Source organism: Bos javanicus, chromosome X (assembly GCF_032452875.1).
Source record: "Bos javanicus breed banteng chromosome X, ARS-OSU_banteng_1.0, whole genome shotgun sequence".
In the NCBI taxonomy this organism is placed as follows: domain Eukaryota; kingdom Metazoa; phylum Chordata; class Mammalia; order Artiodactyla; family Bovidae; genus Bos; species Bos javanicus.
In genome coordinates, this window is record NC_083897.1 from 68991097 (window position 1) to 69008007 (window position 16911).

The 16911-nt window shown below is 33.6% G+C and overlaps 2 protein-coding genes across 8 annotated transcripts in view; one reads left to right on the forward strand and one right to left on the reverse strand.

Moving 5' to 3' along the window:
- POF1B (POF1B actin binding protein) overlaps nucleotides 1-7429 on the forward strand; it is a 101346-nt gene extending 93917 nt beyond the window's left edge. For both annotated transcript variants that reach the window (XM_061409561.1, XM_061409562.1), the window contains 2 exons: nucleotides 3630-3744; nucleotides 5519-7429. In XM_061409561.1, the coding sequence (XP_061265545.1) occupies nucleotides 3630-3744; nucleotides 5519-5524 (121 nt within the window). In that variant the 3' untranslated portion in view covers nucleotides 5525-7429. The remainder of the gene's footprint in view (nucleotides 1-3629; nucleotides 3745-5518) is intronic.
- Nucleotides 7430-11009: 3580 nt separating this feature from the next.
- The window catches only part of ZNF711 (zinc finger protein 711), a 28567-nt gene continuing 22665 nt past the window's right edge, over nucleotides 11010-16911 (reverse strand). For all 6 annotated transcript variants that reach the window (XM_061409560.1, XM_061409556.1, XM_061409559.1 and 3 more), the window contains 3 exons: nucleotides 15712-15759; nucleotides 14228-14371; nucleotides 11010-13663 (listed from right to left, as the gene is read on the reverse strand). In XM_061409560.1, coding sequence (XP_061265544.1) covers nucleotides 12486-13663; nucleotides 14228-14371; nucleotides 15712-15759 — 1370 coding nt within the window. In that variant the 3' untranslated portion in view covers nucleotides 11010-12485. The remainder of the gene's footprint in view (nucleotides 13664-14227; nucleotides 14372-15711; nucleotides 15760-16911) is intronic.

Consider the following 16911-nt stretch of genomic DNA (forward strand, 5'->3'; position numbering starts at 1 on the left):
GTATATATTTCTAAGTGATCACCATAATAAGTCTAGTTAATACCCATTACCATCCATAGTTACAAATTTTTTTTGTGATAAGAACTTTTAAAGATCTAATCTTTTAGCAACTTTCAAATACACAATACAGTTTTATTAACTATAGTTACCATACCTGTCATTACATTCCAATGTATTTATTTTGTAACTGGAAGTTTGTACCTTTTGACCACTTTCACCCATTTTGCCCACCCCCCACTCCTCCACCTCGGGCAACCAGCAATATGTTCTCTTTACCTATGAGGTTTTTCTTTTTTAGATCCCACATACAAGTGAGATAATATGGTATCTGTCTGTCTCTGTCTGCCTTATTTCATTTTGCATAATGCCCTCAAGGTCAATCCATTCTGTTGTAAATGGTAGGATTTCCTTTATTTTTTGGCCGAATGATATTCCAGTGTGTGTGTATGTGTGTGTCTTGAATATACAATACATATTTTTTTAATTTTTTAATTTTATTTTTTAACTTTACAATATTGTATTGGTTTTGCCATATATCAAAATGAATCCACCACAGGTATACATGTGTTCCCCATCCTGAATCCTCCTCCCTCCTCCCTCCCCGTACCATCCTTCTGGGTTGTCCCAGTGCACCAGCCCCAAGCATCCAGTACCGTGCATCAAACCCGGACTGGTGACTCGTTTCATATATGATATTATACATGTTTAAATGCCATTCTCCCAAATCATCCCACCCTCTCCCTCTCCCACAGAGTCCAAAAGACTGTTCTATACATCAGTGTCTCTTTTGCTGTCTCGTATACAGGGTTATCGTTACCATCTTTCTAGATTCCATATATATGCGTTAGTATACTGTATTGGTGGTTTTCTTTCTGACTTACTTCACTCTGTATAATAGGCTCCAGTTTCATCCACCTCATTAGAACTGATTCAAATGTATTCTTTTTAATGGCTGAGTAATACTCCATTGTGTATATGTACCATAGCTTTCTTATCCATTCATCTGCTGATGGACATCTAGGTTGCTTCAATACTTTATTTATCCATTCTAACATTGATGGACACTTACACTGATTTTATGTCTTGACTATTGGTAAATAATGTCACAATGAACATTAGAGTGCAGATACCTTTTAGTGTTTTGATTTCCTTCTTTTAAATACCCAGAAGTTAAATTGCTAGATCATATGATAGTTCTATTTTTAATTTTTTGAGGAACCTCAATACTGTTTTTTTTTTTTATTTTTTAATTTTACAATATTGTATTGGTTTTGCTATATATCAACATGAATCCACCACAAGTATACACATGTTGCACCAGTTTGCATTCCCACCAACAGTGCAAGTTTCCCTTTTTTCCACACCCTTGCCAACACCTGCTATTTCTTGTCTTTTTGATAATAGCCATTTTAAGACAGATATGAGGTGATATCTTTCTTGATATCTTAAAATTGTATGCTTTCTTTGTTTGCTAAGCAATCTGGTTAGAACTATATCAATTTTAGTGATATTCTTGAAGTTATTTTCATTATTGTATTTTATCTATTTTATTGGTTTATTAGGTATATTTCTTTTTTTATGACTGCTGTAAGTTTTAAAGTATTCTTTTTTATATTTGTAAGTTTTAAAGTATTCTTTTTTATATTATCACAGTTTGTCCTGAATAATGTATCTCATCACATGTAGCATAGAAATTTTATGGTAGTATACTTCCATTTTCCCATGATCTTTTTGCTATTTCTGTTATCTATATTTACTTTTACATATATTTTAAACCTTCATATACAGTATTATATTGCTCTAAATAGTAAAAATTATTTTTAAAATATTAAAACATGAAAAACAATGTTTTAAATTTACTCACATATGTATCATTTCTAGTGCTGTTCATTCTTTTGCTTAGATTCAAAATTACCATCTGATAATCATTTTCCATACTTCAATATTTCTCACCATACTGTTCTGCTGGTGAAGACTTTTCTTGGCTTTTTATGTCTGAAAACAGTTGTAATTTTGCCTTTATTATCCAAAGTTATTTTTGCTGTATGTAGAATAGTAACTGGTACTTCCAGTACTTTAAAGCTGTCATTCCACTGTCTTCTGACTTTCATTATGTCTAATATGAAGTTTGATGTTAATTTTATGATTATTTCTCTTAGTAATGCTTTTTTTCCTGTTTATGAGATACTTTATCACTGGTTTTCAGCAATTTGATAATGATGTGCCTCTATGTGTTTTTCTTCATCATTATTTTTCTTGTTCTTCATTGAGCTTCTTGGATCTCTGTGTTTAGTTTCTATCAAATTTGGAAAGAATTATATCGTTATTTCTTCAACTATTTTTTTCTCCTGCTAATCCTATAATCCAGGATATATAATCCTATATCCTGTAATCCTTCAATTATGCATATATGAGGGCACCTGATATTTTACATGGCTAACTCATACTCTGTATATCTTTTTCAGTCTTTTTTTTTTTTCTCTTGTGTTTGATTTTGGATAATTTGTCCTGATGTCTTCAAATTTAGTAGGATTTTCTTCTGTGCCTAATCTGTTGTTAATCCCACACAACATTAATTTCATCTTTATAAATCTGATGTAGATCATTGTATTTTCAATCTTTCTCACTGTGTTCATGCTTTCCTCCAACTTACTAATTATACACTTTATATATTTCTTTATATTTCTAGTAGATGAAACCTTGCTTATTTGTCATTTCTTGGTTTGTTTCTAATTCACTTTTTTCTTCATCATTATTCATATATTCCTGCTTCATTCCATACCTACTGATTTCATATTGAATGCCATATATTTTGATTTTACATATTTGAGTTCTGGATATTTTTTATAACACTAAGAATTTAGGAGGTTTGTTCTGAGATGAGGTTAGGTTATTTGGAAACAGTGTAATAATTTCAAGTTTTGTTTTTAAACTCTTAGAACAACTTGCAGTCTAGGACCAGGTCATCCCACTACTAAGGCAGTAGTAGTGTTTTGTAGTATTTGCCTGATGCCCTCAAGTATTAGGAAGTCTTTTCACTCTGGTTACTGAAACACAGACTGGAGTTCCCTTCACCAGGTGAACTCCAGGAATTTTTTTTTTTTTTTCTCATTTTATTTTATTTTTAAACTTTACATAATTGTATTAGTTTTGCCAAATATTTTAAGACTGTTCCTTTTCAGTGGTTCTTACCCCAGCCTCAGTAGCTTTTTCACATGCCTATACTGATCAGTACTCACCCAAAGACTTGTAGGGGAATGCTCTACAGATCCCTTCACCTCTCTCCAACTGTATAGCTCTCTCCTGTCTGGTATTCTGTTCTACAAATTCTCACTCCAGGCAGTGTGGTAGGCACTTGTAGGGCTCATGCCATTTGTTTCCCTTCTTTGGGATCATTGTCTTGTGCTGCCAGTGGTCCATCATTGCCAGAAGCAGAAATACTTCCCTCTTATTCTCTTGAAAATAATAGTAGTAAATCTGTGTACACTAAGAGGAGATTTTCTTTTTAGAAAAAGTTAAAAGTCATTCAGAGCCAAATTAAATAAGGAAAGACAAAGTAGGAATGACTAAAAAGTAATGAAATTATTTTCTTGTCCAGCCTATAAACTAACTTTTGTTTTTCTATATAGGTATAGGACACAGTATCCAATTCTAGGCCTCTTGTATGATGACTATGAATATATACCGCCAGGTAGTGATACAAAAACTATTGTGATTGAGAAAACAGAAGACAAATGGACTTGTGTAAGTTCATGGGACATTTCTAGAGTATATAATTACGGAGAAAAAATCCTAAGGCCATTGCATTTGGTTAGCAGAGTTTCTCAACCTCAGCACTATTAATATTTGGGGCTGGATAATTTGATGTGGGTGACTGCCCTGCACATTGTAGGACATTGTAAAACTATATAGAATCTGATTTTTAACACTATGATAACGACAGCCTTTTTCTTATGTTAAAATCTTATGTAAAGTTTAAAAATAAAATAAAATTGGAAGAATAAAAAAAAAAAAAATCTTAAGTACTGAAAGCAGGTAAGACTAATCTATGGTTTTAAAAGTCAGGAAGTGGTTGGTTTTCTTTGAGGGTTGGCACCCAATTGGAAGGAAACATAAGGAGGACTGCTGCTGCTAAGTCACTTCAGTCGTGTCTGACTCTGTGCGACCCCACAGACGGCAGCCCACCAGGCTCCGCCATCCCTGGGATTCTCCAGGCAAGAACACTGGAGTGGGTTGCCATTTCCTTCTCCAATGCATGAAAGGGAAAAGTGAAAGTAAAGTCGCTCAGTCATGTCCAACTCTTTGCGACCCCATGGACTGCAGCCCACCAGGCTCCTCTGTCCATGGGATTTTCCAGGCAAGAGTACTGGAGTGGGTGGCCACTGCCTTCTCCAATAAGGAGGACTACTGGGGTAATAATAATATGCTCTTTCTTGATCTAATGGTTGCATATATGTGTTGAGTTTAGGAAAATTCATTTAGTTGTACACCTATATGTGTACTACTTCTAAGTTTATTATATTTCAATAAAAGTCTTAAAATGCCTAAGTATATCATGATTAGCAACAGATAAATATATGTCAATCAACTATTCTGTAGAACCTTTTGAGGAAAATTTTAAATGTAGATTTATAGTTAATAAAATACTGGAGGTGTATAATTAATAAATTACTGCAGATATAATTAATAAAATTAAACACCTGTTAACTCACTTTGAACAATTATCTTTTGGTTGAACAAGCTCAAATATTTGAATAAACTAAAAAAAATTCAAAAAGCTGTTAACTCTGAAGCCCTTCTCTAACTATGGTCAAATCATTAATCATGTATATATGATTATATATCATCAGTGGAAGCAACCAACATTCAGTAACCCTAAAATACAAATAATTTGAACTTTGAAATATATTTTAATATAATGTATTTCTTAGGTCATTAATTATTGAGAATTACTTATTAGTATTATTCCCCAGAGGTGGCATAGATGTGCTGCTGCTGCTAAGTCGCATCAGTCGTGTCTGACTCTGTGCGGACCCCATAGACAGCAGCCCACCAGGCTCCCCCGTCCCTGGGATGTGAGGACCTGCCAAATAAAGGTCTACAGAATAATAGTAGTTACATTTCCCTTCATTAATAGCATATGGCAATGAACATCAAATTTGATATTTGAAGGTACTAGATACTATTAGCAAGTTCAAAATATATTTAAGTTTACAGATGATAGATGTGTATTTATCAACAGAGACTTTTGGATATATTTAACCTCTAAATATGACACCAAGGAGTAAATCTACTTAAATCTTCCTCCTCTGTGCTTAAAGTCATTTGAAAACTATACCTTGACTAAAGTCAGATAAATCATTGTGTCATTGACTATACATATAAAAAAGTGCCAAACAGTGCCATGTATTTCCTTTGGTATTATTCATATCAATGTACATAGTTTTTATAACTTTGTTCATATAATTATAATGTCTTAATTATAAGCCAGTTCTAAATTATTTTTTTTCTTTTCTAGCCATGAATGAATCTCCAGCTCAAAGGAATTTTTTTGTGTCTTCATTAGTATTTTACTTTTTCATAACAAAAGCCAATCAATATTTAAGCCATGCTATAACCCTGCAAGTCTAATGGAATTAATTAGTTATACAGATGACAGTTTCTCCAGCCATTTATAAGGCCTGAATCCTTTCTATCACATTTTTGTATTCAATATAGCAACATACTAATTTTTAAAACTCAATTACAAACTGCAGGACTTAATCCACTCTTTTTCAATAGGGTGCTTCCTAGACAGAGTTAATTTTTTGGGGGTAGAGATTTTACAAGTTATCTCACTAGAAGTTTTCCTATGATATTAGAATGCAGTTTAGCTGAAGGAGCAAATACTATTTTTTAATGACAACAACAAAAAGCAATATTATTGAATTAAAAGAAACAGTTTAGTGCATGGTATATACAGAATATATTTGTTTTTCTCATATTAAACCTTGTGATTAAAATAGATAATTTATTACATGTACAAAGAAGTTACATTTATACTTCTTTGAGATAAAACTAAATCAAAGGTGGTGGTTAATTTCATTTATTAGGGGAGTGGGATAATATTTTAAAAAATACCTAAGTCTACTAGATTGTACATTATGGTATTATGGGTCTAAGTACTTGTCAGTGGCTTGGCAAATCTGTCTTTTGAAGCATATCAGCCCCAAATGAGCACACCCACTTTCTTAAAAACAAATAACACTATATTGCAGTAGAGAGTGGAAGGAAGGTGGTCTTTTTTTAAAAATAGTGGTAGACAAAACAACATTGAAATACTGTGTAAAAGTGAAACACTTGATATCTGTATTCTACTTGGGAGAAAGAAATCTTAGCATAAAATATTTAATGTACTTTGAAGTTGGTTGATTAACTGGGTTCTAATGATCTTATAAAGTGAACTAAAGTATTTTCTAAATATATTAGTAGATATGAATGAACTTTTAAAATTTCAACCCCTTTGGTTAAAGTTAAGAATTAGCAAAAATTAAAATGTTTGTATTTGACAAAGTATAGATTCAGGTAACAAATAAATTTGGATTTATATGTGAATGAGGTTTTGCACTGAAATGTCTTTGCAAATATCTATATATAATTCTGTCATTCTTTATAATTATATTCTAATAATTATCCATTATACTAAGAAACTGTTAAGATAGGAACATATGAGGAACTATACTGAATCAAACCACAAATGAAGAGAAAAATGTTTTTAATATTTATATAAATATTCAAGTTAGTCTTGATACGAAGCAAAAAGCCTTATTTTCCTAATATTCTGACTAAAATGTTAAGCTCTGTAATGTGGGTTGGTACAATTCTAATCTTATTAGTGTTTTGTAACAGAATGAGCTATATAGTCCTTATCTTTATTCCCTTAGTATAGGAACAACAGAAATTTCTCCTCTGCTAACTACTCATATATGTAACTGTAACAAAATTATGCCTTGTTATCTCCCCATTATACATTATGTAAGTGTAAGTTTTTAGTAGCCTGATAGAAAAGTGCTACAATAACTTTTAAAATTAGAATAAATGTGATTTTCCTAAACTACTCATATAAAAATAACAGTGCCCAAAATTTGGGCTCACTTGATCCATGCATAGCGAGAGAATGGGGGGTTATAACAAGGTGATTATTATACTTAACACAGTTATATGTATGTATTTCTTTTCTAATTTTTGATTAAGTTCAATAGAAACATGTGATTGTTTTCCTAAGTTTCACACAGCTTATCTCTGAAAACTGCAGATATTGTCAGGTGAGGAATGCTTGTTTATCTAAATTTTGTTCCAGCATATTTTACTTTAGATGTTGAATAAAATGGGAGACTGTGCAATGACATGCAAAGTTAATTTAAATGTATAAATAAAATATGTATCTATATGGTTTTTGTGGAAGTCCTAGTAGGAAACATGCAGTATGGATGTTTAGCTTACCTGTACATTTTGGTCAGAAAGTTACTATTCACATGAATGTTTATGTTAGGCTAACAAGCACCACAATAGAAAACTCTGATGTAGATTACTAGAGACAACACTTTAACATAGTTGGACCTCTCAATGATGCAGTTTTCTGTTTAAAATGAGAAATTTCTTCGCTTACGAACCTAGTCCTCTAAATTTCATAATTCAGTAAGTTCATAACTAGATGCCATAAAACATTCTTCCTATTTTTGTAATGGTGCTTTAACTGTAATACTTTGTCTACAGAAACAGTACAAAAGGGACAAAATAAAAGCTCAAAAAATTGCATGCTACCACTCAAGTTAGATCACTTTAACAAAAAGTCATTCTCACTTCTTTCTCATTACTATAATACACAAAGATAACATTGTGCAGGCATAGTACCCATGAAAGTAAATAATAAGCTGTGAAAAGACTTCCCTGCAAGGTCTCTCCCCCACCAGACACCATTACTAAATTTATTGGATTTCCACAGTACTTTTTTGTCCAGTAAAAAAATGCAAAAGTACTTTTTTATCCATCTTAGGATAAATAAAATATATTTAAAAAATAAATAACAGAATAAACCACCACATCTGTATTATAAAACCATTAATCTTTAGTGACAAAACAAGACATACCACTTTTAAGCCTACAGAAGAACACTGGAATAGTAATATGACATAATTACATGATAGCCAGGCAGTCTTGGTAGTCTTGGATCAGTCTCTTGTATATGAAATATTAAGTCCCGGGTCTTTATGTTTGGCTTCCTTCCCATTTTTTTGTTATTAAAGTTTATGTTCCAGACATTCTTTATGTCAAGGGATAGACTTTATAACATATTACTTTAATAGCTGGTTTGCTAACAGAATCAGTATTGAATACTCCTTCCCTAAGTGTGCCAAAATATAATAAATCAGACCAATTTCTTAAAATGGGACAATATATAAATTTTTTGAAGTAGTTTCCTAAAGGGGTCTGATGTGCCAGCTATGTTATGATGGGTAGGCTGGGATCTAGACTGGGTGGCTGGGAGTTACATTATGGGTTAAATAGTTCCAATACTGCCAACTGGTCCAAATTTTAAAATGGAGGTTTCCCTTTGGAATAGTTACTTGGGTAATGCTCAAAGAGAGAGGCCTAGCAACTGGAACAATCAGGTGAAAACATTTTTGAGATACCTAGTCCTAGAGCCTTGACCCTACAAAATCTAGAAGTTCTTCTATAGGGCCTCTAGATCGCTAATAACAATAGGCAGTTCCTATCTAAGAGGTTCCAAGGTTCTAAGAGAACTTTGTTAACCAGTATCAAATTTACAAGCTAATTCTTTTGGTAAGACAGGGTGGAATTATCTTGTGATATTCTAGGGTTCTAATCTAGTTCTGCATTTTCTCTAAATGAAATCTTATGAGTCCTAAAAGTTTTACTTGATAGAATTCCAGTTCTAGCCAGTTCTCACAATAAAGGTAACTAGAAAGAGCTGGCCAAGAAGATTGTTTAGTTCCCCTGCCTTCATGTGAGATGTCTTCTTTTTCTGGAAGTAAGCGTATTTAAGAACTGTGTGATATCTTCCTTCAAAAATTCTTAAAACTATGCCTGGGATTTACTTCAAAATAAGCCAGTAAAACAATAGGGAATAAAAATAAACCAATGAGGTATAGGTGAGTTAAAGCAGGAGTAAGGAAAAGTAAAAAATCAATCAAAATTGACCATGTAAGTAATGATTGCTTAAGTTGGGTAATGCCTATGGCTATAAAGGGGTTCGTTATATTGTATATGGTCGAAAGTTTTCTGCAATAAAAGTTATGTCATAGATATCTTAAAGGGAAGGTCACGGTTCAAACTGCTGGTTTTCCTGTATGAGACATTAATTGAATTTGAGAGCTCTACCTGAATCAGATCAGATTAGTAGCTCAGTTGTGTCTGACTCTTTGTGACCCCATGAATCGCAGCACGCCAGGCCTCCCTGTCTATCACCAACTCCCGGAGTTTACTCAGACTCACGTCCATCGAGTCAGTGATGCCATCCAGCCATCTCATCCTCTGTCGTCCCCTTCGCCTCCTGCCCCCAATCCCTCCCAGCATTAGAGTCTTTTTCCAATGAGTCAACTCTTTGCGTGAGCTACCTGAATAATTCTTAATATTTTCCTCTCTATCATGGTATAGGCCACTTGGAAGTGACAATCAGACAAATCCATTTCCATGTAATGACCCTGAACTGTTCTAGAAAAGTGCCTATTCTTTTAGTAATTCCAAAATGATTCCTCCTTCTTGTGAAGGTACTTGACTTTTTTTTTTTTTTTTGGTCATATAAAATAGGCATGTCCGGGTAAAATCTGCATTTTTAAAGGCAATCTTTTGTTTGTAACATGGGCTGAATTCTTATCTGTTCTATCTTGGCTGAGGTTTTCTAGATCCAGTTAATAAGAGAATCTATTTGCTTTTCTTCAGCCCCACTGTAGCCATGAATGAGTGGAATAACCTCTCCACATGGCTCCCTGCTTCCCTTGGCTCCTCTACAATACATTCTTCGCACAGCCTCCAAAATGATTTTCAAAATGTAAATCACATCACTCCTTTCCTTAAACCCTTCCAATGACTTCTTATTTCAAATTCTCACAGGTCTCATCACTTATCAGTTCCTTTCACCATGATGCAGCCAAAGCTTGTACCATCTCAGGTTGTCTGTATTTGCATGTATGTTTCTCTGCCTTGAATGCTCTTGCACAAGATCTTCACATGACTGGTTTTTTCTTGGCACTCAAGTCTCAGCTCAAATGCCAAGTCCTCAGTATGGATTTCCTCATTATACTCACTCGTAGTTGTTTAAGCAAAGCTGCCAAATTGTACCAGAATTACACTGGGGGCTTTGTCTAACACCTCACTATTTCTATGGTAGTTAACACATTGGCAGCTTGATAGAAATGCAGAATAGTGGACCCCAGCCCACACCTATAGAATTAGAATATGTATTTTAACACTATCCCTAGACAAACTCTATAGACATTAAAGCTTAAAGCATTGGTCTAACATGTAATGGCTTTTTCTCTTAGTGATCATTAAAGAATAATTAACCCAACTGACAAAGAGTCTTAAGCAACAGTGCTATATATCTAGGTACGTGAATTCTACTGAACATTGACTACTATGTTCATTTGCAGAATCTTTCCCAAAGCCTTGATTTAATGAAGTATATTGGCCTACGGTAAACATAATTAGATTCATTTTTCAGGATCATGTTACTTAAGCAGGCCAAGAATTTTTAGTTTTCCCTATAATACTAAGTCTCAAGTCTTAAGATGAGCAACTTTAAAGCATTCCATCATGGTTTTAACAAAAAAATTTGAGGAATAATCATGCTATAGCCATCATAACTTTAAATTCCTAGCTCATGTTGTTAATGCACAAAATTGTATAAAACATTAAATTACAGACAAAAAATGCCTAAGAACAATTTCAAGTAAAAAGTCTTTTAAGAATGGACATTATAACACAACTTTAAGTAAACTCATAAAGCCTTTAAGTGCAATAAATGCTTTTTATTGTATGCTCATTTCAATGAGTAACATTTAGAAATAATAATCCCACATTAACAGTGACAATCTTATCTTACAGCGTGTACATCATTTACAACCACAGGACACACAACTTTAGATTTTCCAAATTTAATATTCTGAATTAAGAAAGATAAAAAATTTATTCTCAAGGAACTGATTCTTACCTGGTGCAAAAACAGAAAGGTGAACATTATTTAAAACACAAAGCCACAATATAGCATGAAGTAAAATTACATTTTAATTATGCTGAACAGCTGAGTGTAAACATGAAGCAACTAAAACTTAAAAGTACACATCATATGCATTACATTTATGAACAGGATTTTCATTAAATTTCCCTAAACCAGCTTTTTATATTAAGCGCCATGTTTATTTGCAGCATGCTAACATAAAGTGTTGTTAAAAGGATGCATATTTTATACACTGTAAACTGAATATCCACCTCTAAGCTCTATTGGCAGCATAGTGTTTTGTTAAATACTGCATAAATACTGCCTCACATTGAAAATGTATGTTAATAATATGGTATATAGATTTTAAAAATCAAAATTTTCAATAATGGCATAAAATTGCACCTTTAAACATTAGAGCAAGTAAGACTGGAATAATCATACTTGCTATGACTGTCCTAAAAAAACTAAATATTTAAGAAAACTGTGTTCTCTCAATTTAATCTTAGTATCATTAAGAAATATAGTGCTAGCTTTGTTTGCAACATTACTGTTGCATGCATTTTAGAAAGCCACATTTGACTCAAATATACTTTTGTCATATATACCATACTGAATATCAATCAACTTGAACATCAGAAAAAAGGGGAACTTTAATATTTAGACTTCAGTACAGATGCTGTATTTTAAACATCCTATCCTGTAATAAAACCTTAGTAGCTCTGAAATCCTTCTAAATAGTATTGAATTAATCTAACCTGTTTTCCAGTGAAATTTCTTTCAATGAATACACAAAACTTTTGCCATTTCTGGAATTCAAATTTCCAGGTACCATATAAAGATTCAGTGACTAAGTGACTGATGGATGATTGCATTTTATTTTTCCACCCCATTTATAAAACTGCATAAAAGTGAGGCTTGTTTGCCTTAATTAGATATGATCTTTGCAGAAAGATCTGTCTCTAGTATGATCAGCCAAATAAAGTGGTTGTCTTTGCTCTTCCCCTCTGTAGTTGAATTATGTTTATACCATTAAATAGACAATAAGGTTTTCTGCAACCATTCTATGGTGCTCCTTAAATTCTTTAAGTAATTTCAAAGGGCTGAGATCCCCTCTCAATTCAAATACTTTAAGATCTTTAATAAAAAGAATGTAAATTTATAATTTAATATCAAGCTATGTAACCAGGTGAAACAGTTTGTGAAATTATCTTCCCATGTAGCATGTCATAGTTTCTAAATAGCTTCTTTCTTTATATTGATCTTATTATATAAGAGCCTCCTTGTGGTGCCTCATAATATGCTGATTTTTTTCTGATGGTCGTCGGAATCCCTTCTTGCAGAATTCACACCTGTGTGGATAGTCTTTTGTATGTATTGATATCACATGTCGTTTAAAGCCAGATGCATCTGTGGTGCTGTATTCACAATACTCACATTGGTAAATCTTCCTTCCACTGTGTGTCTTCATATGCTTTTTGAGCTCATTTTGTTGTCTGAACCCTCTTTTGCACCTTTTACACTTCAATGACTGATCCTTAGTATGAACTGAAAGGATATGACCACTAAGAATAAATGGATCTGATGTTTTAAAGTCACAGTGCCTACACTGATGAATCTTCCTACCCTTATGGATATCACTATGCTTTTTGAGCTCAGAAGGGCGATGGAAACCTTTATCACAGACCTCACATTTGTGAGGAAAATCCTTAGTGTGGACAGATATAATGTGCCGCTTAAGGTCACTTGAGTTGGTGCTCTTATGGTCACAATGAGGACACTGGTGTGTCTTATGTCCTTGAAACAAATCCAGATGGCGTTGAAGTTCTCTCTCATCACCAAATGCTTGGGGACAATGCTCACATTTATATGGTAAATTGTTACCATGCTTAGACTTAATGTGAGTTTTCAAATTTGATTGATCTGCACACCTGAAGACACAATACTGACACTGATATGGCTTCTCACCAGTATGGGTTCTCATATGTTTCTTGAGTTCAGAAGGATGTCGAAAGCCCTTCCCACACTCAACACAAACATGAGGAAAATTCTTGCTGTGAACAGCCAGTAAATGTCGGTTTAACAGTCCTTGTTCCGCAGTTTCATAGTCACAGTATTTGCACTTGTGCATCTTCGGCTCCTTGTCTCTTAATATAAGTTTATTTGAACTCAGTGGACTTGCTTCTCTGTATCTTCGTGTGTATTCTGTAAATTCATGGGTTTTGTCAACTTTGTTTATAAGCTTATGGCTTTCTAAATGGTTATGGAAACTCACTTTCTTGTTAGTTGTAAAGTCACAATCTGTACACTGATATTTTTTTCTCATCAAATGATCAGGATGATTCTTCATGTGTCTTTTCAAGAATCCTCGGGATTTAAACTTTTTTGTGCAAATATGGCAAGGATACACTGTCAGGGGTTGTCCATCAGGGCCTATTATAACAGCTATATTAAAAAAAAAATAGAAGTTGTAACATTTGGCCAGACTGTTTTAAAAGGGTTTTACAACAAATGCAGCAAAATTAGCTGACATTCACAATGTGAGAACTATACTAGTGGAATAAAATCCTGTAAGACAAGATGTTGATTAAAAGCAATTTATAATAAAGTAAAGCTCCAGGAGTTAGTGATGGACAGGGAAGCCTGGTGTGCTGCAGTCCATGGTGTCGCAAAGTCAGACGTGACTGAGCGAATGAACTGAGCACACTAAAATATAACGAGCAGCACTCTACTATAGACCATTCATCTGCCAAAATGCTATATCACATGCACTTTGTAACAACCTGAAAATTCTCTTTTGAAAAACATCATCTGGGTAAAAAGCAAACAAGCACAGTTAAGTAACAGTAAAACATTTTTTAAAAAACCCATATACTTAGATCAAACACAAGTATATGAAAGTAGGACTAACTACACTACAAACAACTGACTTATATTCTTGGGTTACAAAAACTACTACTGCATTTCAAGTAATTATAATATTCGTAAAGCAATGTATTAGTATTTTACCTGTTTGCCACTGCCTCGTTTCTCCCCTTCTCCTCTTCTTGGTTTTTTGTTTAAGTACTTTATTTGTATTGATGCTATCACAAATTTGAAGGTACTGTGCTGCTGTACTACTTCTGTTTTCTAATGTTGAGTCTAAAGTATTTCCTGAAAAAAAATCAATACACCATTAAACTATATATATTTATACTCTTTTCATTTTGATTAGATGAATTACTAGAGAAAACTTGGCATTCAGTTGCCACTGAAGTGCTAAATTTCACAAAGTACACTCATCTCTCAAGTGAATATGCAAAAATATGATACCATATGAAATTAAAATATCCAGTTTATTCATTCTAAAGGAACAAACTGATCAGATAAATGAAACGTAAGAAAATGAATTTTATGACCATGAATAAAATCTTGACATCAGCTCAATTTTCTCACCAATGAAGGCTGATGAAATTAAAGAGATTTAGCAAAGAATTAATTTATACATGTCAGATAACCAATACAATCATGGTAACTGTGTAATACATGACAAAAAACAACTTCTTGTATTTATGCTTCAAAATGGTTTACTTAATGCTAAAAGTAGTAAGATTGATTTTTTAAGAGTTAAGATAAATGTGACAGGCAATTTACCAAAATTTCAATGGACTCAATGTATACAAAATACTTAATATCAGTTCTCACAATCTCTTGTGTTATGCAATTTAGTTTAAAAACGTAGCCCAAGAAACTGTTTAGCTTAAATGCTATGATATGTATGTCTCTCATTAATTCACCTGAAATCTATATTTAAATTTAGAGAGTAAAAAACCTCCTAAGGTTAGAAACAAGATAGTCAGATACTTTATTCTCCCTGTGTAAGAAAATAAAAAGAATTATCAAGCATGGAATAAAAAACACTATATGAAGCATATTAAAACTAAAAAATACTTAAGCTGACACATGAGTTTTATGTAACATCTATATAAATCTACTGGCTGCACAGAAATTAAGAAAATAGTTCCATCCCAAGGAGAACATTAACAAGTGGTTGATATCATGGACAGTTTTTACTTTCATGTCAGGAAAATTTCTATTTTATAATTTTTTCCATAGTAACCTTTTATGGCCCATGCAGTAAGTGGCCTGACATTTGTATCTTGAAAAAGAAATTTTTTTTTTTTTACTTTTTGGCCACATCATGTGGCATGTGGGATCTCAGTTCCCCAATTAGGGATCAAACCTGCACCCCCTGCAGTGGACACATGGAGTCTTAACCAGTGGACCTCAAGGGAAATCCTGAGGTAAATCTAAAATGAACTGCATTCACAGAATAACACACATTATGTCTCTAAATAAAATTCCTTAAAGAAATAAACTCATAACTAACTAGATATGACTTAGGCAAATAAGAGTCTAATGGGTCTGTACACACAAACTAATAACTCTTTATCTACCAAGTAGTATACAAAACCAGCTACTTAACTTACATCTCACATATAATGCTCTCTCACCTGATGACTGACAATCTTCATACCTTCGAGAAACTCTTCTTTCATCTCCTTAAAAAAAAAAGACAAATTAAAAACTGATTGAGTATAACAATTATCAATGGATCGCATCTACAAAATCTTACATCAATCACCATTCCTTTGATTAAACTTTTTGTTGTTGAGGTCTTCCACTCCCATAGATTAGATAATTTCACACACTGAAAGTAAGGGCTGCTTTGAGCATTCTTGGAACTACTAACTTATAGGAAAACCTTACTTTCTATATAAAACCTGAGTAGACATTCTATGAGGCCATCATCACCCTGATACCAAAACCAGACAAAGATATCACAAAAAAAAGAAAATTACAGGCCAGTCACTGATGATGGGCTTCCCTGGTAGCTCAGCTGGTAAAAAATCCACCTGCAATGCAGGAGACCCCAGTTTGATTCCTGGGCTGGGAACATCCCCTGGAGAAGGGATAGGCTACCCACTCCAGTGTTCTTGGGCTTCCCTGGTGGCTTAGATGGTAAAGAATCTTCCTGCAATGTGGGAGACCTCAGTTCAATCCCTGGGTAGGGAACATCCACTGGAAGAGGGCATGGCAACATACTCCAGTATTCTTGCCTGGAGAATCCCCATTGCAGAGGAGCCTGGTGGGTACAATCCAAGGGTTTGCAAAGAGTCAGACACAACTGAGTGACTAAGCATGTCACTGATGAACATAGATGCAAAAATCCTCAACAAAATTCTAGCAATCAGAATCCAAAAACATTTTAAAAGGATCATACATCACGATCAAGTGGGCTTGATCCCAGGGATGCAAGGATTCTTCAATATACCCAAATCAATGTGATATATATTATTAATAAATTGAAAGATAAAATCATATAATCATCTCAATAGATACAGAGAAAGCTTTTCACAAAAATCACCCATTTATGATAAAAACTCTCTAGAAAGTAGGTAAAGAAGGATCATACCTCAATATGATAAAGGCCATACATGACAAACCCACAGCAAACATTAATCTCAGCGGTGAAAAACTGAAAGCATTTCCTCTAAGACCAGGAACAAGACAAGGGTGCCTACTCTTGCCACTGTTATTCAACATAGTTTTGGACGACCTAGCCACAGCAACCAGAGAAGAAAAAGAAATAAAAGGAATCTAGATTGGAAAAGAAGTAAAACTCACTGCTTGCTGATGACATGATATTATAC